The 24,883-nt window shown below is 45.9% G+C and overlaps 1 protein-coding gene across 13 annotated transcripts in view; it reads right to left on the bottom strand.

The window, feature by feature from the left end:
* Positions 1-1,265: 1,265 nt before the first annotated feature.
* The window catches only part of CUNH9orf3 (chromosome unknown C9orf3 homolog), a 339,317-nt gene continuing 315,699 nt past the window's right edge, over positions 1,266-24,883 (bottom strand). For 2 of the 13 annotated variants that reach the window (XR_002777584.1, XR_002777587.1), the window contains exons 15-18: positions 7,875-7,961; positions 7,433-7,679; positions 5,900-6,043; positions 1,266-2,463 (exon numbers count right to left, since the gene is read on the bottom strand). Coding sequence is in view for 5 of the 13 variants with exons in the window: in XM_023524463.1 (XP_023380231.1) it covers positions 19,464-19,730 (267 nt within the window). In the remaining 8 variants the exon portion in view is untranslated. The other 11 variants (XR_002777583.1, XM_011382213.2, XM_023524457.1 and 8 more) reach the window with 11 other exon arrangements.

Here is a 24,883-nt window from a genome sequence, read left to right on the forward strand (position 1 = left end):
TGCAGGGAAACAGGCTCGTTCTCATCAGTGTACTCCCTATGCTCAGCCCAGGGAGCGGAGATCAGAAATTGTGCTAAGAAAGTGTGCCAAACTCCCATGAGGACAAGGACAGGTCTTTGTGGTCTTTCCATGGTGACTTGTGTAGCTGAGTAAAGTTCAAGTTTCCATGCCTGCCAAAGCAAGGGCCACCCGGCCCCGATCCTTACAGCAAACGATCAGGAGTGAAGGCCTCTCAAACCTTGGCTGAGTGACAAGATGAAGTGCCCGAGTTTATTACTGAATGAACGGCCTACACACCGAGAGGTACAGCGGTGGGGAGGAAAACCCTGAGACATGTGGACCCACATTTATATCCTGCCTGTCAATTAGTACACGACCCAGCGGATGGAGCTAAACCTGCCAAGGCCTGATCCCCAGTGGGAACCTGGGAAGGGCAATCTCCCTTCTGCACTGGCGTAGCACATCCTGGCTGTGCAGAGCCCATCCTTCATCCCGGGGGCTCCCGAGTTCTCGGCAAACACTCCTGCCGGGACCAAGGCAGCTCTTGGAAGGTGCTACAGTTGTGCTGAGAAAGCACCCAAGTGGGGCGCAGCCAGTTTATGACTCAGACCCCATCACAAGTCCAGGGTGGTCGGTCTGCCAATAACCAACACCAAAGTAATTCATCAAACAGATGAATTACTTAAAAATAGAGAGTTCTCATCTTACACATCTGTCTCCTTACTGACTGGCAGCCCTGGCCACAGGTTCCTCTCCAGCCCACTCAGAAGACAGCGGAGGAGCGAGCAAGGAAAACCCAATCGGTCTGTGGGAACTCAGATGCAGTGAGGAACGGGGCGCGGCTGGAGCGCAGACAGGTGCTCCTCGGAGGCTGGGGACAACCCCTGACAGGAGGTGCCATGTCTGCTGACAGCATAGCCCCCCCACCACCACGGAACCAGCTCAGACTTGGGGTGTGGGTCCTGATGGCTCTCCCATGATTGACAGCCACCCACTGACCATGACCAGTGCTCAAACCAGAGGCCGCAGGAGACGACCAGCCATCTTTGTGCAACATTTCACAAATGTGGCAGTTCGGCTTTGCCTCAGTGATTTCTAAAGGCAACAGTGTGGCTTCGACTTTCTGGAAAAACAAGGCCAAACCAAACTACTGGGCCTGCTGGTGCCCACATCCCCAGAGGCGGCGCCGGCGGTGTCCTTGGCCCCGGGGCCTGCTTTACCTCACAGGAGGTCAAACATACGCCGACCAGAGAGAGGAGGCATCATTTATTCTTCACAGAAAGTAGCATTTTTATATTTATTCAAATTCGAAACTTTTGATTGTTTTACCAACTCGGTAAACACAGCACATAATCACATGCAGAGCACATATTACAGCACAGCGCAAACCCTTCTAGAATGGCGGTCACCGCTAAATAATTCTGAGGACCAGAAGCTTTGCACGAAGGAATGTGTTAAAGCCACACTTCACTCTGAGTAGGCCAGATGCAGTCAGGTGAACGTGGCCCCAGAGCCAGGTGGAGCCAACACGGGTTCAAGTTCATTCTCGTGCAGCCCAGCCTATGCCATTGTGACAGCACCGACCGCTGTGGTTTCCCAAGGCATTTTAAACCTCCCTGCCCTTTGGACAGGTACCGGGAAGCTCAGTTTCTGTTTGCCTTTTTTTGTTTTTCAACTTCCAACATTTGTGGGAAAAGCAACATTGGCATAGACAACCCCCCGCTCCCCCTGGTGCTGCCTATGCCTCCGTGCAGAGCAGGAGCGCCCCTCGCACTCCGGGATACCAGCCTTCCGGGATAGCAAGGCTGCCTTTTAAACCACTTAAAAAACCATTAAATTCAGAAGCAAACAAGTTTACAAAAATACTAACCCAGTACATTTTATTATTAATATACCTTAGATCTGATCTTGTACTTTTATCAAAAGGTACTAAAATTTTGCAGAAAATCTAAATGATGGACATATCAATCAAAATAATTCTGAAGAATCTTTCTGAAATGACCCTGAGGAGAACGTCAAATGGTGTTCACTGGTCTCAGTGTATAGAAACTCTGTGACTTTCTGGAATTACAGAAATATCCAATGTAGCCATATGCTGATGGGACTGATGCAAAAAGTTCAGCAGGTTTTTCTGATGTCTCAGCTACCTTTAGTTATTTGTGTGAAAGAATTGCCTTTAACTCACAGACGAGACCGAATTGTGGGTCAGTGTGTCGAGGTGGCATGTTCAGGGTGGGGACAAAGGGCCCACGGTCCTGTGGAGACCGTTTACGAGGATGGGCCTTTCACACGTGCTCTGGTGAGAGCAGCTCTGGAAAGAGAAGCACCAAGATGCGGACGGACGTTATCGACTGATGGCTTTAGCAGCCCCGTAATCCCTTCTTTGATGTCCAGGGTCAATGCAATCCTGGTCCCATCAGGGCAACGAGGAGATTATGAGAAAGAATCTCGCTGTGATCTTTCCTGCAAAGGAAACAGCAATAAAATTTATTGCCCGGTCACAACAGAGGAATTCTTGTAAACGAGTACCTTTGTGGGGCTCTGCCCTCCACTGTGGGGAGAGGACTATGAGTAGAGGACAGGATGAGACCCAGGCCACATCTCACAGCCCTGAAAATGGGGTTTATAGCTGAACCACAGCCATTCGCCTTGCTCACACATGGCTGTGAAAGCCAGCGCTGTAACTTAGGCCTCATTCACAAGACAAGACACAAAACAGAGAGCCTGTTTCAGACCTGCATTCACTCCAATTGCTTTCAGACAGTCTCAGCTACACTGTGACAGATGCGAGCACTGCCCGCATCACGCTGTGCGGCGCTATGCGCATTCTGCCTTCAGGGGTGGAACCTCCTTCCTGAGGAGCCTTACGATTCTACCAACATCCACAACACAGGACCACATACAGATGGACGCCGTGGCTGCCGCTGGGGTCTGGTGGCCGGCGCTGCGGCCTGTCTTTCGGTGAGTGGAGTCCCAGCTCCTGAGCCTCTGGGCACTTAAAAACAGGAAGGCTTTTTGCTCGAGGGCTCGACTCCTGTTCCTGCTGAACTGAGCCAGTGTGTAAAATGAGAACTGATATCAGCTCAGTAGGCACCGGAGGGCGGGTCCAATCGACAGCCCGGAGAAGCAGTGCCTCAGCTGGGAGCTGCTCGTCGTTGTCCGCTGGGGGCTGCAGAAGACACAGAAACCTGGGCTGCAAATATAAGAAAGAGTCACGGTGCTTGGGGAAGGAAACAAGGCTCTCCTTTAAAAGCGACCGGCCCAACTCACATGCAATCGACCGCTGACATAGTTTTACTTGACTTTTGTGATGCGTTTGGTTTTAGTTTTCTATAAGATTCATTTTTTTGCAGCTTTCAACACATTTGACCTTTCAGAGAGAAATCTAGTTAGTAGATTTATAGTTCCGTAGACTTTTGGTATGTTCCTTGCATTCGCGACAGGAGAAAGTGCATCCTTGGGGCCGAGCAGGTCTCTCCTCCTCCAGAATCGCGCTCGGCCCCTGAGCTGACCACTCAGCAGTGGCCTCTGCCCCAGCGGCTCCAACTTAACTGTCCCCATCTCACCTTCTCTTCAGGTGCAGAACTTAGCCACTGTGAACAAAGCGGAAACCAGTCACTGTTCACCAATCAGCTAAGCTCTGCACCTCGTCAGAGAGGTCGTCGGCTGGGCTTAATGAAAGGGCCGGTGAGCGTCTTCCACGGTTGCTGGCTTCTTCTGCTTCCAGACAAGAGCTACGCGATGCGCCTGTTCTCCAAACTGCAGAGAGAAAGTGACTATGGCTTCTGGAGGAGCAGCCAAGGTCGTGGTTGCGTGGTAATCCCTGGCAATGTGATTTTAATCTTAAGTCACAAATCAGCATGCCAGGAACCCAAGCAGCCAGAGCACTCTGGAGCCGCCGTGCCTGCACGCTCACAGCCCACCCGCACGCGCCGGGGTCCTCGGACACGAGGCGATGACACCAGCTCCAGGCCTGCTGTGCTACCGAATGGGTTTTATTCTCTTGTTGTTCATTTATTTTACATCCCAGAGGTATAACTTTTTAAACAAAGGACTCAGAGATAACCATACAAATGCCAGTGCAGTTCTGGGACGTGACACTGAAAAATGCACCGACTAGACTGTGGCAGAATTAGTGAAGAGACGGCTGTCCTTGCCTTCAACCCTTAGGGCACAGATTCTAAGTGGTCTGAGGGGTGTGGGTGTGTGTGGGTGGTGGGGCTCTCAGGCTGGGAAGGATCCCCAACTGCTGGAAGTACAAGTCACTCATCTTCACTGAGAAAGTGGGAGTGGGGATCGGGGGCATGCACATGACCCCCAGTTCACTTGGAAGGGACAGGAAGAACAATTTCAGAGGAGAGGGGAGAAAGCAGCGGACTCGTCACCAGGACCAGTCCTCTGCCTGGGGTAAAAAACTCGCGAGTCATGAGAGCTGTGTGCCCGCTGTGGTTCCCACAACTTGGAACACAGGGACGGAGCTGTCTGGTCTGCTCAGCGTAGTTTCACAGACTTCAAGAAACACAAACTCTCCATGAAATTAAACATCTAAAGAGACATATGATTCATACTGATTACTGTGTGAGGCTGGCAACAAGGTAGCTATGTAACAGCTGTTTTTTTAAACTGGCCCGTCTGTGATGAGGACCTGGGGCTGGCCTGGGAGGTGGGGGCGGTCTGGGGAGTGTCCGCACGCGGCTATCTCGCCACGAGAGGGACAATCACTGCCACTAGTGCCACTACTTCCTCTTCCTGGCACATGTGGTTCCTTGGCTCTTCTGGAAGAACAGGATCATACTTTAGAAAAACTTTTTTTCTCTTCTCAGTACTAAAGTTCTTTCAGATAAATAAGATACTTAAACATACTAGACAAAAATGGATTTTCTAGAGTAAAATATTAGAAGCAAACTAATGTCCAACAAGAGGTTAAGAAGGCCAACACGAAATATTAAATATCCAATAGAATTGTATTCATAGAGAAGCTACATAACATGAAAAATAGCTTGAGATTTGATGTTCAGCTTAAAAAAAAATTACAAAATTAGACATACCCTATTATAGCATGTAAAACTTTGCAGAAAAGCTGAGAAGACACAGAAATGATCATTGTTAGAGCAAAAAATACACTTGTAATTCCACAGTTCTACATTAAAACTTTATATACCATTGCTAAATTACTTTTAAAACTCAGAAACCTACATTTAAAACCTAACTGCTAGGATGTAAATCTAGCAGGTCGATTACAAGCGCAATTAACAGAAGCAGCAAAGTAAGTAATTTAGGACCTCCATCGCTATGTACGCCAAGGCGAACTTCCGCTCCAGCGCAAGGTAGACTGCAAGCCAGCCTGAGACATGTGGTGTGGAGGCGTGTGTGGCGCTGGGGCGGGAGGACCTCCTGCCAGCCTCCTAAGGCAGGCGGGGACACCCTGAAGAACCTCAAGTTCTCGTGGAGCCCAGGAGGACAAAATGTCTGCGTGTAGCTCAGGGTTTGGAGTAACCTGGTAATGTGCCCCTGTGTCAGCCTTCACCTCGAAGACTAGGGGTCAACACGTCCATGGGGCTTCCCAGGTCACCTTCTAACCCAACTCGAGATGTTCTCCTCCCCTGACTTTTGTTCCTACAAGTAAAACCGAACTGGCCAAAACAACGCCGAGGAGCGTTGTCCTGCCCGGGGTGGGCCGCCTCTGCTTTCTGGTGGCCACTCACCAGATGAGTGCTGCAGAGACTCAGCCTCATGAGGCCAGCCGGCACCTTGCTCTCCAAAGCCACCAGGCCACCCGAGGTGGAGCGGAGGACGGATGCTGTAGGTGCTCTCGGCTCACCATTTGACTACTGATTTGGCTCCTATGAGAAATCTCTGGTAGAAACAAACAATGGAGAAAGGAAAAGGAGGGAATTACCTCTTAAAATAACATCTCGGCCACCACCTGAGCTGAGCATCTATCCATCTGCTCCTTGGTCAGCTCAAAGCAGCTTCGGGCAAGCTGCTGCTGCCTGGCATCCTCACTCACCATCAGCTCCCCGTAGAGATATACGCCCATGGCCTGCGGGGAGGAGCGGGGTGGGTAGAGGGTGTGAGAACAAGAAAACATGCATCCACACGTGCATAGTCTGTGCTGGTTTCACACAAACTTGCTGGTCTGGAAATTACAAAGACTAGAAGAGAAAAGACAGTTGAACAGCTGTACTTTAGGAACCTGAAGTTTTCAATCCCCATCTCTTTCTAGTTTTCACTGAAACTCCAAGGAATTCTTATCAGCTCCGTCAACAGAACTCTAATGATTTCACTGGTGACAAAGCGATGATACAGTGAACATTTCTCCCGTGACAACATGTCAGGATCGCTCTGGACAGAGACAGAGGGGGTCCGATAACGACCACCACAGAAGCCTGTGCAGCTGAAGGGAGCACCGAAGGGCTGTGCCTGTGTCACAAAGACACAGATCTTCCCCCAGCAAGGTGTGTCCCTGGGTGTTGCTGGGAAATGAAGGCCGCCATGCCACATGGCAGCCACGGGTGGGAAGGATCACTGCGCCACTGGGAAGAGCTGCCTGCCGCTCCAGCCCAGCCTGACCGTGTTCCCTCAACCACCCCGCCCTGACGGCGAACACTGGCCCTTCTGTTTCAAACACAACGCTGCAAAGACTCACATCTACATAACTGGCTGTTGTTAAAACTGTAGGAAAAATGTTCTGGAAGACCAAAAGACCCCTTTGGTTCTGCCTTCTCTCGTTCCAAGCTTAATTACGCCATGGATTACATTCTGTTAGAGCAAATTAAAAGAAGGATCTCACAGATAGCGCAAGACAAAAACTTGGTCTAGTTGCAGTTCAAAAATTCTTTCCTGAAAAGGCTGCGATCTGGTCACCCTTATTTGGCAAAGACCATGGTTCTAAGTATATTGCAGTTAATTTTGGTTTTCCAAATAAATCTTAAGCTTCTCTTGCATTTTGTCCTTTTACTCCCTCCCATGTTTCCAAACACCTCCTGCTCTCCTGTGCAAATGTGACATTTCTTCTGGTACAAAGTCATGTATTTTCCTCTGTGGGAATACAGAGCCCTTACTTGCTGGCAGCCCCCCATACTTGGGCCCTTTCAAAAGTCCTTTTGTTTGCCCTCGCCCCACTCTCCGCCCCAATGAAACACGGCTCCATTCTGTCAGCCCACAGTGCTCGGCAGCGAGCTCGCTCACGGCACACAGTGGTCCCGCCAACGGGGACGGGCTGCAGGCCGACTTCCAGCAGCAGACAGAACCCATGGCACATGCACTGCCATCGACAGCCACGCTGGGACAGGCGTGGGTAGGTGCAGAGGTGGCAAGGAGGACATCCCCGAACGGCCACGCGTGCACATGCTTCCCGCAGGCCCCCTTGGAAGATGACTGCTTTCCCCTGGTGAACACTGAGTAAAGTTCTCACAGGAAAGACACTCACCACAGGGGCCTGGCCGGCAGGGACAGGCACAGACACAGACCAGACTGTTCAAGCCAACCAGGGCTCTCCCAGTCAATTCTTCACATACTTTAGATCGGGGCCAAGTGAAGACACAGACACGGCAGCACCAAGCTACAACCTTGATCTGAGGTTTGGCGGCGCTGTGCTGTCGGCGAGTTTCGCTTGGTACAGCCGTGGGCCACAGCAAGGTCAAACCAAAGGCACCTCGAAGGGGCTTGGCTCAGTGCTAAAGTGACACCGAGAGAGGGAAAATCAGATCAAGAGTGGGGCAGGTAAGCACCTATCCACTTCCTGAAAATCTCTGGAAAATGTTTAAATATTTGTTATAAAAGAGGTCTGCGACTTGGCCCCTGCGTTAAGTATACGGGATAGTCAGGGGACAACATTTAGAGAACCCCGTCAGCTGAAAAGTGAAACTTACTTGATCCTCCTGAAGGAATCTCTCCACATTTTTGTACGCTTTTGTGTATTTGTGCTTAACAATGAGTTCACACCACCGATGGCGAACCTTAAGAAATGAGAGAAAATCCAGTGAGCAACAGACTCGTAGGTTTTCTTAGCCAAATGAGTTTAATGAGCGAGTGCTTCTGTGTTAGAAAAAGTTACAGTGGTCCCCTCATCCTCAGGGGATACGTTCCAATTCCCTGCAAGCAAAACTTTCTCCTTCGCAATTTCACAGAAGGTTCCTTCTTGCCACAGACCTTAGCAACCTGGGTTTATTTTGCCTTTCCTTATTAGGTCAAGAACGTTCACCTTTGCACTTAAAGTAAGTACTTTATGGCTTCTCTTTGGCATATCCGAATTCTCAGTATCACTACTCTTGTGTACTTCTGGGCCATCATTAAGTAAAAGGAGGATGACCTGGACACAAGCACTGTGAGATACTGTGACAGTCGATCTGATCGCCGAGGCGGCTACTTAGTGACTAAAGGGAGGGGAGCATACACAACATGGAGGCACCGGACAAAGGGGTGAGTCATGTCCTGGGCGGGACAGAGTGGGATGGAGTGAGATTTCATCATGCTACTCATAACAGCACGCAATATAAAACTTAAGAATTGTTTATTTCTGGAATTTTCCATTTAATGTTTTCAGACTACAGTTGACAGTGAGTAACTGAAACCACAGATAAGGGGGGACTACTGTATTCTCTAAAGTATATTAACAATGTTGACACTTTTAATTTTTAAGTTTCGTTTCAGTTTTCTTTTACAAAGTTCCTTTATAACAGGAGGATTGTTAGTCAACTTTAGGGGAGAAAAGTGCATATTTCAGCTAGCTGTTCTGGTGTTTTTCAACCCAAATTTGAAAGATAAAGGTAAACACAAAATGTAACTGGGAAATTAAATGCGCATCCTAAGGCAGCTGGTGCTGTGCCCTACAGTTTGCTGTCAGTGAAGGTTTCCAACCGTTAACTACTTAATTTCCTGAAATAACCAGTATGGTTCGATGCTGTCCATTTTAACAATAAACAAAGTAAAGCAGAAAAACACTGCTTTTCACATTCCTGAGAAGACGCAAAGTGTGCCTTCTGAGGCATTTTGGGGTGTCTGCCAGAGGGGGAAGGAAGACCGCCTTGATGCAAGGAGCTCCTGCTGCAGGTTTGTACAACATACTAAAAATAGGCCAGCTAAATCTGGGTGCTGTTCAGTGAAGATACACTTTACTGAAGGTGTACCAGCAGTTATTTGCCAGGAACACCCGCCCTACACATACACACAAATACCCCTGTAGACAAAATGGAAGTCTGATCCCAGCACTGCTTGCCTCTGATGATAGAGGCAGAGCTCCCAGCATCTCTTGACACTTGAGACACATTCTTTACATGGAAATTCTACCTGAATTTGGTTTTCAGAATGCAGTTTCAGGCCATTTTCTACTTGCGTCAAAGCCCTCTCAGTTACGCCCATTTTAGCAGCCTACCATTTTATATTCCATTGTCAGTTCAACACCAGCCATACATGGAAGTGATTATGTGTGTTTGAAATAGCCTCTTTCCATCACTCTTTATTTTTACTGCCTTTGAAAGAGGGAGACCTTTTAAAGGACTCCATTTGTGGCAACAGTAAAATATAAGCAATTTCATCATTTTGGTTGGGGCCCCTATAAATTATATCATTACTCAGTGACCAGGCCAGATCTCTCCTGTAATCTGCTCTAAATGGATTTATATGCCAACAATTAGGAATGAAGGAAAGAAACAAATCTTTTGGAAAGAATCCTTCCCCAAGGCTGGAGTGAGCTCCCAGACAGGTGTTGATTTGGGGACTCTGGTGGCCCTGCCCTCTGCTTGTGGGCAGCCAGGCCCTTTGCACTTGTAAGGACAGAGTACCCAATCAATTTTTACATCCCTGAAGGAATTTCAGAGGTGCACGGAAATGAGCTAATAGCCTCAGACCATCACATCAACAAAAGGGAAGAAGCCACTCAGACTGGTCGGATCTCGAAAGTCTTTCCATCTTCAATAAAATGTTCTTTCCTATACAATCAATAGAAATTAACGGCAGACCATAAAAGGGAAAGGGCGGCCCCTGAAACATTATGAGCAGAAAGAACAAGTGAAGAGCTCAGAGAAGCCAGCTCCTCATACCAACCAATCTGAGGAAGACATTGGAAAAATCGGATCCCCACTCCCGCGCTGTGGTCCTAGTGCCAAAGGCCATGCAGTGCAGAAACCCAAATGGCTCCCTTGGGTGCCTCTACCTACCCCTTTTGTTTTCTCCCAAGTCACGGTCATCTAAATGCCTCAGACACCACCAGCCCCCAGCCATGCCCCACAGGTGTCTCTTGTTTGTGAGCCCCGAGGGCCGCCACACAGGAGAGACAGTCAGGAGACCAGAGATGCTGCTCTGCCACCTGCTCTGGGCCCTCGGAGCAGAGTCTCACTCTTCACAACTGCACACTGCGAACAGTCTTTGCACCAACTTTTAGTGTGGTCACGTATGGAAAAACTGTCAGCTTCGGAATGTTTGAACGACTTAGATTTATGTGACCTGAGCACACCATGCCTCTGACAATGACTGCTGTTTGTCACTCTAAAATTTGGGGGCAAGTTTATTTTTCAGATTTGACTTTGAGAATGGAGGGTTTAGCTGGTCATTTTTCCTTCCTGTGCTTTCCTTCATCTTATTCACGCATACAGAAATAACAAAGCATATTTCCTAGTAGGATAAGGCCCCCAGAGGGGTGGGCAGGAGGCAGGGCGGTCCCACCGTGACTGGAAGAAGGCCCAGAGACAGCCTAGTGAAAGAGGCTCTTTCACAATCGATATGAAGTCAGCATTTCCATTTCTCTTACTGTTAAAAATAGTTTATTGTCACGATTAATAAGAGATCTAGTCTTCTGACCCCTGAAGGCTGACATGGCATCCAGGAAGTACAGACCAACCTCCCTCTCCCCACTCCACGATGAGCAGAAAAAAACAACAACCCTTTTCATTGCAAAAGAGCTCAACTCATTTCAATATTTTAATGACAGGATGTTTAAAAGACATCAGAGATGCTGTGTGAGGCTGAGGGCCCAACAGATATTTCTTGCTCCAGCGCAGCATTTTCACGTCTCTTAGCAGTTCTCTGAGAAACAAAGAGAATCCCTATTTTTTTTTATCCCCTAAATTGTTTTTATCACCTTTGAAATCTCCTTAACCACTTGCCATCATATGGAACCGGGGTCTTCCTGAAAAGCAGCAGCAAAGTGACATTTGCCTCAATTTTCTTCAGCAGTATTTCCACAGTGGGCACTAATGGAACAGCCCCTTTCTCCAGGTCACTGAGAAACTTAAAAAAATTCTTGACCATCTGTCACAACCTTGTATCAAGCTCCTTTCTCCGCTGGCAGTGGAGGAAAGTGGAGTTCTCCGTGCCGGGGGAGCACGAGCCAAAAGATTCAGAAGCAGATCTCTCAAAAGAGAGCTGCCTGTTCGGCAAATTTTGCTCTTCTTTATTTTCCAACAGGTTAATTAATGGGGGTAGTGGTCACCTTGTCTTTTAACTTCCAGTGAGATTTAAAAAAAAAAAAAAAAACAAAAAAACCAAAACACCGCGCACATCCACAACAAGCCTTCACTCCATCTGCGGCTCCTTGGCTCTCTGTTCGTCCAGTTCCGTCGCCTCGTGCGTGCACACACAGCCCGTGACTTATCAGTCACACTTGAAATATTCATATTTTCTTATACTTCAACTGTGTCTCAATAGAGATGAAAAGATTTAATGACTTTTCAATGGCTCAAATTCACGAAGTCACTCTAAACTCATGCTAGAAATCACTGGAAGCCTGGAGTCAGCAAACATGTTAGCTGAACACCACCAACACGGTCAGGTTGGGCAGACAAGAAATAAGGGGCAAGGACAAGAAAGGGGAAGGAGGCAGGGAGAGACGAGGGGCAGATGGAGGCAGGAGGGCAGAAAGAGAGTAAAAAAGCTGGAGAAAATCAGAAGCAGGCCGTGCAGGAGTGGGAAGAGCAGAGCTGTGGTGAGGGGCAGAGCCTGCTTGCTTCCTGAGCACGCGCCCAGCTTTTCTTCACTGAGTCTTCAGGGCAAACAGCAGCTGGACCCAGCCCCACTCCCTGCCAGTCAGGGCCAGGACACGTGTCCCCACCGCACACAGCAGTGCTGAGGATTCCATACCATGTGTGAATGATTAGCACAGTGTCTGGCACAAATAAGGTAAGAAGAAGAACAAAGGGAATTTAGGTCCCCAATTCTTCCCACAAAGTCACAATGAAATTGTGATATACAATGTGCAGGTACAGGTGTGCACTTCTAACTACTTTGGTCTAATAAAAATCACTTTGGAATTCTGTTTTAACAAAGCGTTCTGCTCGAAGGACACTGAGCAGAAAAATGATGTGGGTGCTGCCCTCAGTGCATACGTGGGTTTTAACAGAGCGGTGCTGGGTCACATCACTGCAGATGGATTCTAGAAGTCTGCAGGTTTCTGAAGCCTCCACAAACAGAAAGTGATGAGTGCACAGACATCAGTGCTCTCCCAAGAGTGCCCAAGAATATGACCGGTTCTTTGGGGCTGGGTACAGATGGGAGGGTCTTAGAATTGGGGATGGGAAGAATAAAGCGTAGGTATGCAGAAGCCAATTCATGTCAGACCCACATTTAATGACAGAATAAAAACCCTCCAATGAACCATATAACTGCTCCTGGATGGTGGGCCTCCAATCCACAGTATGGATTCCACCAGGAGGATAGTGTGTGTCTATGGTAACAGGTGTTAGCCACTGGGGAGACCTGAGCAGACATGGGGGGCCTGGGTATCCAAAAGGTATTTTGCAGAACACAAAAACACAGGGCTCTGGCTCTAAGGCTGGTGGCTCATTTATTCCAAACACATTCGCAGCAGCCAACACACATACGCATTCAACATGCACATGTGTACACACACAGAAACCAAAGTTTCTTTTTTTTATACTTTCTCTCACTATACTCAACGCATTGATATTTTCTTTTCTTTTCTTTTTTTAATGCTGGTTGGTGACCTACTAAACTGATTTCATGACCGACTGTGTTTGGATATCCCAAACTAAAGGCCTGGGTCTGTCACTCACTGGGCCTGTAAGTTCGGCTCGCTGCTCTAAACACTCTTCCCTGATCCCGCTCCCCTCCCTAGGATGGGGGGTTGGAAGAGCTTCAGCCCCTCTGGGCTGCAACGGGAACCCACCGAGGACACCCAGGCAAGTGCTAGGATAGTGATTCCCATATAGTAAGTGCTTGCAGGAGTAGCATGTTTCTGGCTTTGGCTACTTCGAAATTCATTATTGACTAAATTTGTAAAAACCTTGGGAGTATTAATTCCAAGAAGTGTTTGTTAACTGGTGAAATGACAGAGCAAGGTGGCTGTCGGGTGACTGCTGCTGGCTGAGGGTGGCCCTGCACATGTGTGAGGCAGAGTATGTGCGGAAAAAAGGCACCGACAGGGCAGGGCCAGGCTCGGGGGGCAGGAGGGCTGGACTGAGTCTCAGATTCCCAGCAGAGCACAGAAACCAGGGGGTGCCACCAAGGAAGGTCCCAGAGGCCTGGGAATTTGTAAAGACAGATGGCTCGGCCTTGCGCCAGCATCAGCCCCAGTTGCACGGCACCTCTGCCATTTCAAGAAAGTTCTCGCTACCTAAAAGGCTCGGCTGAGCTGACTTCTGGCTCAGAAATACACAGTACAAAATGAATGAAGCCTCTTCTCTGATTTCCACCAGTGCCTGAAAAATGGCAACTGCCCTTAGGGTCTCTGTATTCACAAACCATGTCTCAGATTCAGAGGACAAGTCCTGTGTCCTGACAGGTACCTCCGTGGTATAACTATGACCTTAAGCAGAACATGCTGGGCCTCCCTCGCATTAATTGTTCTATCCTGGAAATGGGAGAGGAAACTTGTTAAAGGATGACCCTACTCCCTACCTCAATCTCTTCTCGTCCTGAGATATTTTAATGGATCTGGAACCCATTGCCTACTAGACTCTAGAATGGAGTCAGCAAATGTTTTCTGTCAAAGGCCAGAGAGTGAACACTTTTGGCTTTTCAGTCTTTGGCATCATATCACAAAAGCAGCCCTAGACAATATGTGAACGAGCATGAAGCATGCAGTCTTCAGATAAAACTTCATTTACAAAAACAGGCTATAGGGTGGACTGCCTCAGCTCTAGTTCACTGGCCCTTGCTCTATCGCAGGGGCCTTGCACTAGGCTTCCAGAGGCACAGGCAGTGGTACGCCAGGAAATTTTAACATCCCGAATCTACCAGCATGATGTCGCAGAACCTCATGGCTGGTTCTGGCCAGTTTCAGCCCTGTCCTGGCAGGAACACACAAGAGCGTTATTGAATTCGGGGCCTTCAAATCCTATCCCTTTCTCTATGGATTAAATTCTTTCTGCACATGCAAACCCGCTCTGGCATTCCTTCTTCTGAGGCAGAGCATCTCCCAGGCCTACGAGCCCAGCACAAATGCAGATATAAGGTGCCGCGTGTGGGTAGTGACCCTGACAGTGAGACATAGCCTTTAAGAAGAGTAACTCCTAAGTCAGCTCGCTCCGATTCAATCAATCCATGACAAGACGACACACCTCTGTGAATCACTACATACTTCAAATCCCATATTAACATTTTACAATTCCCAATACTCCTTTATAAAAAATTTTATCTCAATTTTTTTCTAATTTCAACTTTAGATTGTTTTCTGTTAAACTACTTCTAAGAAATAAAAATTCTTATATGGGAATGCGCCCCACAGCCTGCTTATTATCTAATAAAATAATTTTCCAAAGTGGTTTTCAAACTTTTCTTGAACATAATTCTTCTAACTTTTAATAAGAATCTAAGCTGGAACTCCAGTATACAAAGACAGACTAAAGAGAAGAATGTCAGTGGGTTCTTCTAGCAGTTGAAATAGTCATGTCAGGTAAAAACACTGTTAAATAGTAAACTCCTCTGTGGGCCCTGGGTTCCTTGGAGGTGGAGTTTGAAAACTAGCATCTTACGAAAGCATTACTGTGCCTGCAGGATAAATGGAATCGCAGAGGCTGAGCAGATACTGCTATAGGCATAAGACAATAAATTAGTCCTAATAACTTCTAATAGCTAATACCCCCAACTTTGTTCTGGTAGCCACTGTGCCATCGACAAAGTATATGAGACAGTCAAAGTCACAGAGAGTGAATCAACCGTGTTGCTTCTGTCACCGCGATCCTGGAGCCAGGGTCTGGTTTGGTGTATACTCACTGCCATGCCTGAAAAGCATCTATGGCTCTTGTAGGTAGCTGCTTCCTTTGCTTTATTTTTAAATGTTTCAAAATTATAAACAGATAACTCTGCACAAATAGATAACACGATGAACGTGAAATCCTAGCCATTCGGTCAAATTCACTTCTGATCTTTACAACGGCAGCAGTCAGTATGGATATATTGTGTGCTACCATCTCTCCACTTACTACTGTTGGATTCACTAGCTTAGTGCAGCCTACATTCCTTCACTTAAAAACTCACGACAAGGTATTCCCTTCTGTTAATATACTAGAGCTCCATCCACTCCATCACTCTGATGCTGCCAGAAAGTCTTAAGCATGTCTCAGGAAGTCCCAAACTGTGTTAACCGCCTTTAGAAGAAGGCTGTGAGGGGCCGGCAGACAAAGGGGACAAGTGTGTCTTCGGTCACACTAGATGGCACCGCTGTGGCCGCACCTCATCTCCCACACCCACATTTAGTCGAATGATCTAACAGGTCAGCACCACTTAACTCACCTCTTCTGCCCAGAGTTCATTGGCCCCTCCCCGTTACACCATCGGTCGCTCTTTCACAGTGTCTTGCAATCTCTCCAACTCACAGTGCTCTCGGACACTCGCGTTTCCTTGTTCGCTTGTTCATGTATTTATTTACACTAAAACGAAAGCTTGGTGAAAGCAGGGGCCTGGGCACCTTTAGACCATCTCCTGGCCCTATCTCGATGCCTGGTGCCTAGCACGTGCTTGATAAATGTTTCTGAATGAATGTACTCCTTAAAAAAACTTAGAATGCTTTTCGGCTACTCTGAAATTATAATGCACAGTTGGAAGCTGTAAAATGCTTTGAAGAATGCCACCCATCCTATTTATGACAGGAAGCACTCCCCTTTCTTTTCAGTCCTTTTGATTTCAAAATTTACTGTTGAAGGGGAAAGAAATCTGTCCAGGGAACATGATCTGAGAAGCCCATTAAAGCTCATTTAGAGTTCCATTTTATATCTGTAAACAGAAAGACCAAGGCTCATGGCTTTTGTGAGTTAATAAGTCTAACACTGCAATAAACAAACCCGCTTTTTCAATTTGTGTTCTTAAATTAGATTTAACTTTGCTTTAAAAGTGGGTTTACTGCTGGTAAGGGAGCCTGCCTGGCAGCCCAGGAGTGGGAAGGCAGTGCCAAGACAGGCCGCACTTCCAGAAAGCATTGTGTTCAGGGGCATCTTCGATGCACCCGTATGTCTTATCTGTTCATTCTCCTGAAAAAATAAAAATAATCATCAATTTTGTGATTGTCACATGAAGATTCCCAACATTTGTATTTTGATTCTAGCACTTCTCATTTTCTTTCTCACCTTACTCAAAGGACTGCGATCTTAACATATTTCTTTTTAAGTACAGGAAATTAAAAGTTACTCTATTTGCTGTCACAAAGCCAGGTCAATAAATCCCTAGGCCAGGGGTTAAGACTACAAATGAGGCATCAGAGGCCCTAGGCTCTTTTTCAGGGGCTCTTACTAACCTTGTTCCAGTCAGTAACTAAAGCTCTTGTCTATATGTTAACTGTTCATAACCGGTTTTAACCAGTTATAACCTGGTTAAAAGGTTATAAGAGCCGCAGCAGCACGCAAAACAGGGTCTTCTGAAACTGCTATCAGGATCATCACACTTGACATGTGCATGGGGAGTGACAGCGAGGGTCAAATGTGATGACACGTCACCACAAATGGCAAATTCTAACCTTTCTTCCTTCTCCAATGGAGGTATAATTTTATTTAGTGACATTAATTCTATTACATGCAGTTGGCTCCAAAAAGGAAAACTCGGGAACCCATGCTGCGTCTGCCTTGAAATACAGCACAGTTTGATACCCTTCCCTATCAAAACTATGCTCCAAATGGCAATACACCAATATGTGATTCTGTAACTAGGAAATAATGCACTCCACATTTGTTCTTCGTTTTGTTAACAGGTGACACACGGCCTTTGCTGAAAAAGGACTTTTTGCTTAAAAAAGGATTTTTATTGTTGGCAGAAAAGTGACCATGGGTTACCTCCGCTGATAATCTCAGAAGGGACACCAGTGCCTTCTCTCACTCTCCTCAGAGGTGGACTCAACTGTGGAGGGCCTCGCCAAGTCTGGCAAAAGGGCTCGCTCTCTCCTGAGGCGGTGTCACCACGGCCTTAGTTATTCCAATCACCCTGCCGTGTCAGACACCAGTGCCTGCTATTACAGAACACCTGAGATCAAGGAAAAGTCATTCTCCAAAAAAAAAAAAAAAAAAGGTACTAGGTATTGAGGTGAAAGTGGTGAATAAACCAGACAAGCCTACTTGGAGCTTATAGTTAAGTAGAAAGTCTAAGGAAAATTCAGTAAGCCAGCAAGTGCAGACTGCTATGTTGGTGATAAATGATATAGTCGGACATAACGGTGCAACGAGGGAAGTGGGGATGGGCCGGAGATGTGGTCAGAAGACTCCCTAAGAAGGGGCCATGTGAATTGAGACCTGAAGGAGGAAAAGACACATGTTACTGGGCAGAGTGTCCTAAGCCCAGTTTCTAGCCATGCCATGTGTTCCATGAAAAATCGTACCCTCTCTTCTTCTCTCTTCTTAATGGCTATTTCTCCCAATTTCCTTCCCTACGGGAGTTAGAGAAATGGACTTTTAAAAATAAACCCAAGACTTCAATTTAAGAACTAAAACTATAAAACACTTGGAGAAGACATAGATGTAAATGTTCCAGAGCTTGAATTAGGCAATGGCTTCCTAGATGATACCAAAAGCACAAGCAAAAAAAGAAAAAAATAAGATAAACTGGATTTTATCAAAATTAAAACTTTTGTGCTTCAAAGGACACCATCAAGAAAGTGAAAAGAATGCTTTTCCAAGTTATATACTTGATAAAGGACTTGTATCTGAAATATATAAATGACTATACCTCAATAATAAAGATAAATAAATCAATCTAAAAATGAGCAAAACATCTGACTACGCATTTCTCCAAAGATGTACAAATGGACAATAAAAAAATGTTCAAGATGATGTTATTAGGGAAAAGAAAATCAAAATCATGAGATAGTCCTTCACACCCAATAGGATGGCTAAAATAAAAGACAGTAACAAGTGTTAGCGAGGATGAAGAAAAACTGGAACCCTCAGACATTCCTGGGGAGAATGGAAAAATGGTACACTAACTCTGTAAAAGCAATCTGGCAGTTCCTCAAAAGGTTAAATAGTTATCGTATGACCCAGCAATTCCACTCCGAGAGATACGGGCCCAACAGAAGTGAAAACATACATCTACACAAAAACATGTACACCCATGTGTTCATACCAGCATTATACATAATAGCCAAAAAGTAGAAACAACCCAAACATCCATCAACTGGTGAATGAACAAGCAGATGCTGTGTACTTAATACAATTGAAAATATTTGGTGATTTAAAAAAAAAAAGAAGTACTGGTACATGCTGAAACATGGATGATTCCTGAACACAATATGCTAAGTGAAAAGCAGCCAGTCACAATTCCATTTACATGAAAGTCCAGAACAGGCAAATCTACTGAGGCAAGAAGATTAGCGTGGGTGCCTAGGCTGGGGCAGGGGAGAGATGGGAGTGAGAGCTAATACAAGGTTTCTTCTGGGGATGATGCAAATATTCTACAACTGACTGTGGTGATGGTACAACTGTGAATATACTAAAAATCCTTGAACTGTACACTTTAAATGAGTGAACTGTACAAAGTGGATGAATTATTTCCCATAAAGGTTACTAAAATCAACTCACGAGTCAGGCTGGGAAAAACTGTTTGAGCGAAAGGGTACTATTTTACATAGTCCACTCCTAAGGACACTACCTGGTGTCCTGGCAGCTGAGCTGACTCGGCCACTGCTCGCTGGCTGGCTGGTCCTCCAGTGCCCACAGAATTCTTGTGCTAGGCCTGGGCGTCTGCTTCTACCCAAGATGGGCGGGACCAGCTGGTCTATGGCACATAGTTCCAAGTGTTTCAAGGCTGCAGCAAAGCAACATGCAGACCAAGTAGCTTCAAATTCATTTATAGTGCCACCTTGTAAGTTCAGTTGACCCCTTAAAATTTCATACCCTGACATACACACAAAATACCATCATTTGCACACGAATAGGTGTCTTTTCATTTTTTAAACAATTTGAATCCAGTCTAATTGCTTTCTCTTTGCTATCAGGCACCAGCACAAACATTCCAATGTAAGAGGCACGAACTACCAGGGAACATGTGGGATCTCCAGAGTGCTGTCCTCTCCCTGCAGGGCAGGCTCAGGGACCACCCTCCAGCTGCTGGCAAACACTGCAGGAAGAGCTTATCCTATGTGCAGTTTGCGGGCTCCACAGCTCCAAGGCCTGACAAACTGAACTCTCAAATCCTGGAGTGCGTGAAACTAGACGGCTGAGAAAGGTGGACAGGAAAAGGCACTGGAGGGAAAAGAACCATCTGGGAAGACATTTGAGTACTTTGGAAAAATGAGACCTCTGTTTCAGGGCATGTAAAACACACGTCGCACGGGAATATGGTCCGGTGTGCACCTGTGAAAGAGAATGGCAGTGTTCACTGACAACTGTATGCTTTCTCGGCATGGATTTTCGTGCAGAAATCTAATACAGAAATATGTAAACTACTGACGGGAAGTATAAAAAAGCCAGAAGTACCAATAAAACACCACGTGTTGATTTCACCCTTGAGACCGTTAAGACACAATGAACATGAGATGTAGCTGCATTTGCGGCTATACACAAAGAAGAGCATCGGGGCAAAGTGATTTATAACCCCAGAAAAATGTGTATATCTCTCCATCTCAAGAACATCTGTACAGGACGGTGGGGGAGGAGGGAAGGATGGGGGAACAGATACAGTCAGAGTAGATAAGGCCCCTTAAAGCCTCTATCCAACAGGACCTGCTGCTGAGTACAGTGGTACAGTGGCAGAAGCAAACAGCAAAGAACAATAAGCAACCAGGAGCTTTTCTAATAAAGTCTGGCTGAACCACATATTAAATGCTCTTTTCCTTTTATTTACAAATTCTAAGTATTATGAATGAATTACAATTGTTTCTTTGAAAGAGTCTTTTAAGAAAAATCAGGCAGATATTGCCATCAGTGGCTCGTTTTCTTCTTTATCTTCATTATTTAACAAATATCTAACCAGCCCCAACATGCTGTAGCAATTCAAGGTAAATGAACAATCCCTGGCCTATGGAAACGAGAGGAACAAGAGAGGAATACTGATCTGAAAGATGAGAGTTTTTTATTTTGTCGTTTTAGATCAGCTTTTGAAAAATCCCTTCACCACAATATAGCAGGGGAGACGTGACTTGTTGCAAGGGTTCCAAGGAATAGTTCTGGGGGCGCTGAACTGAATAACAGAGCAAGCTCCAAGAAAGAAACACCTAGAGGTATCTTCCTGATTCTGAAGATGTTCTAAAACATTGTTTCATAAACCGAATAAAACAAAGAATACACAAATATAACTAAAGAATTATATAAGAGCTCTGTTCTTTCCCACATCATTAAAGGCACATGGTTTTAAAAGACAGATAAAGACAAAAGCAACTAAAGAAAAATATTCCATTTTTTCAATCCATAACCCAGCGAGCTTTCAAACTCTAGGAAAGGTATTACAATGCTGTGTTAAAGGGACAGCTGGGCCCCTCACAAGTGCTGTCTTGGCTTTTTAAAAAATGATTATTAAGTCACACTATTTATAACTTTCATCCTAAAGTTCAGATTCATCAGCATTTGACCTCTGATTGTAACCTGAGCCTGACCATGTCAAGAGGCCAACAAGCCAGACCCCTGTCCCTGCAAAGAAATTGTGACGAACGACTGCATACTGAATATGGCACGTGTCAAACTGCCTTTCCGGAAGCTCCCATCCCATCTGGCCCCTTTTATCTTATCCTGAAGAACCACTTCGCTAACCGCCATACACCACTGACACTCCACAATGGTTCCTTTTGATGTCCAATCTGAAAATCTGCCTGTGGGCTCCACGACAGTGCCTGACAGTACCAGGTGATGACGTGCATGTACCCGGGGCAGCCTCCAGGACGGCGGGAGGAGGAAGAGTAAGAGGCACCGGCCGCTGGGGCAGCACTGAGACGGGGCGGTGCTCTGGCACCTTTCCTATGTTTGGGCCTCGTGTCCTTACACAGTCCTCTCGTCCCGCAGGCTACTCTCACACACTACGATTATGGGCCCTGACGTCAGTGAGGCTGGGTTCTGCTTCTACGCTGCTTCGATTCCGCATCTAGGTGGACCAAAGAGGATGGAGGCACCAAATTCTGTACGCAGCATTCTCCTGAATAGAAACTGGTTAGCTTCCTGAAGGGTCTCCGGGGCCCAAGAGATTATACCTCACCTCCCCTCTAAACTCTTCTGTGATGGAAACAAAACAGAGATGTTTATTTTGTAGCCAGAATATTACCAAAAAGCAACCAAGGGAGAATGGGGAATAAAGCCCCAACACTGGTCACCCTGAACGGAAGGAGTTTTAGCATTACAGGGAATGGGATAGAATCACAGCTACTGATCAATTTTAGAATTCAGAGACATGATATGTAGCTAAATCTTTATTCTCTACCTTTTTAAATATGCCTCTCTAGAGGTCTGTTAATCACAAAATGCTCTCAATTCACAGAAACTATGTTTTTGGCCCAAATTATATTTAAAAATGAGCATCAGAGCTGTCAGACCATTGCATTCCTGATATCACACCTTCCACCTCTGGACTTCAAATAAATGCTGTGGTGTTTTCAAGCAAACAATGAGTTCTTACCGACAATGTATTAAAACCCATGTCCTCTCTGCATGTAAAGCCCATCATGGGAGGGGGCCATTTTATGTGGTTTTCAAGGGCTCTTCAGCCAGAGCCAGAAGAAAGGCAGTGATGAGGGAAAAGGCCTGCAAGGTAGATGTTTTTCCACTTGCAATCAACCTTGAAAGTGTCCTTTTCAGAGCAGAATGCGGACAGCTGCTGGCATGGCTCTCTGTGTACTAGTGGTAAAACAGGTTTGTCCTTACTTACTAATCTGTTTCCTTAGATTTACTTGCTACTACTACTTTAGTTTGCAATTCTTTCTTTTTCTTCCCTCTTAGAGAGTCTGTGTTCACCTCTCCCAAGGTTACCTTCTTTGGAGCCTTGGGAGAGACAAGCTGGCAGAGGGCAGCCTCTCAATGTTGCTAACCACCTTTCTAGCTACCCCACTACATGCTGTAACCCGTTGTCAGGCACTATTAGATGAGATGAAACAATTGCCCTTTGTGAATCAGTTGCCGCTTTAGACCAGTGGTTCTCAATCAGAGTGGCTTTGCCTCCATGAGACATTTGGCAATGTCTGAAGACATTTTTGATTATCAAAACTGGGGCAAGGATTGATACTGTCATTTCATAGTAAAGACCTGGGATGCTAAACATCCTATAATACACAGGGCAGCCCCCATGACAGAGAACTATCTAGTCCAAAATGTCAGTTGTGCTAAGATTAAGAAGCCTTGATTTAGAGCAAGGTCCTCCTACCCCAAAACCCAAGAAGCTCCCCGCCAAGATCAAGAATTCTTTGACTGGAAGCTTAGGGCCTTCTAATAGCTGGGGAGATTATACTACTTTTCTCTCTTTCTCCCTGCCAGTCCTGACAAATTAAAAGAGATTGGCTAAATAACAAAACTCGACTGTTTCACACAAAATGAGATAATGAATCTTATCTGAATAGAAATTACGTTAAAACCATGGATGCTCACTGACATTTTCTCATGTCACGTTAACAATCTTGTGAAGAAGGGGTTTATGGCTCCATTCTAATCCGGAGGAGATGGAGTTGCAGGAACCTTGGTCACAGTCCACAAGGAGGAAGCAGGAGAGCCAGCGAGGACCGTGACACTGTCTATCATTTTTCAAACTGTGGGCTGCAACCATATGTGTATTATAAACTCAATTTATTGTACCACGACAGATATTTTTAAGAAAACAAAATAGAAAATAGAAAATTTAAACATAAAGATAGCATCATGAAACTTTTTTTAACAGCTGGCTGTGGCCAAAAAGTTGAGAAACCAGCAGTCCACGCACAGCTGTGCAGACGAGGAAAATGGACCCTGGGACCCAAGTCCATTCATTGTGAAGTCAATGCCTGGGCCAATACCAGGTGGTTGGTTTGGGTGTTTCATGAGATCAAGACACGGAAGAGCCACTCATATGCACATAAACAGGTGTCATTCTTCTCTTCACATGGGGTTAGCCATGAGGGTGCGGTACTCCTGAAAGGGGGCTAGAGGGAAGACAGGGACATGATACCCACGCTTTCCCACTCCAGTCTAACCTATAAGGCCTCTTCCTCCTAAGCTAAACCAACAGGTTTCTCTAAATACAGTGAGGATGAACCAATGCTGGTAAGGATTGGTTCATCCTCACTGTAGGATGAACCACAGCCTCTCCTAGAAAGTTAATTTTCTGGTTCAGCCTACCAGGTGAAACATCAGAGCAGAGCATGCTACCATGGGGACTTTTCTGACAAATGTCCACCACTCCCAATTACGACAGATAAGACAGTGAGTTGCTGTTTCTGAATTTTCCAAAAATTCACTTGAGGTGTGCCTCCAATTTTTAAGTGCTCAACTGTAGTCTACAGAAATAAAGTTGTTTTGTGGGCTCTTGGGGGGAAAGGTCACAGAGCCAAGTTCCATGGGTCTTTATCTCGCTACCACGGAGCAGCTATTTCTAAGGCTTAAGAGACCTGTGAATGAGGGCAGGAAATTCATTACTCAAAAAAAGATCTTAGAAAATATCTTTCCAAGAATCAGATGTCCAACATATTTTTAAACTTTTATGGCTCTTTGAGTTGGTATGCTCAAAACTGAAAGCAGTGTATTTCTATGAACTAAGGTTCCCTTCAGCTCATTTTTTGTTCTGGTTAAAATTACGCAGCATATGGTTAGTAGTGTCTTTGACTCAGGATGTGAAAGATGGTTTACTCCTATAGTCAGCGTTATTTTTCAGGCTGTGAAATGCAAACATTCCCCCTTGAGACGGCTTAGGATGACATGCTTTACTCTGCCCAGCTTCTTACTGTGTTTGTTCTGGTGCATTTTTCCTTTAAGATTCTGAACGTGTGGTATCCTTTCCCCCAGAGCATACCTGGGGATTCACACCACATGTGATGCAGGCACATGAAGGACGAGGGCCATGTAACCTACCATCCCTGACATGCAAACACAGCTGACAAACAACATCAGACTAGGAACCATGCTCAGAAATCCTGACCAACAGAGGAGACAGTCTGTGAACAGAACCAAAATACAGACGCAACACAAGTGACACAAATTGAGCTACATAAAGATAATCATTACAAATACACTTCCCACTGCAACTGCACTGGCCCACCCGCCCACAGAGAAGGAAGGAGGGAAGGGATAAGGGGAAATGACAGAAAAGAAGCTAAAGCAAACTACTGAATGGAGGACCCCTGATTCATGCTAGGATAGGCTTCTTACGCAGCTGAGATTCTTTTGGTCTAATGCGTCAAGAATATCCGGTTCTGCCAACAAGGGAGTTCCAGCGAATTGGACAATCAGGGGCATAAGCAGCAACATCACGGCTTTAAATGAGCTATGGAGATAGCAGGTTTGCCTTCTCAAAAGGAATCTTTACATATGTATATGCTCTAAGGTAGCGGTCTCCAACCTTT

The sequence above is a fragment of the Pteropus vampyrus genome, unplaced genomic scaffold, assembly GCF_000151845.1.
Source record: "Pteropus vampyrus isolate Shadow unplaced genomic scaffold, Pvam_2.0 Scaffold465, whole genome shotgun sequence".
NCBI classification, from domain to species: Eukaryota; Metazoa; Chordata; class Mammalia; order Chiroptera; family Pteropodidae; genus Pteropus; species Pteropus vampyrus.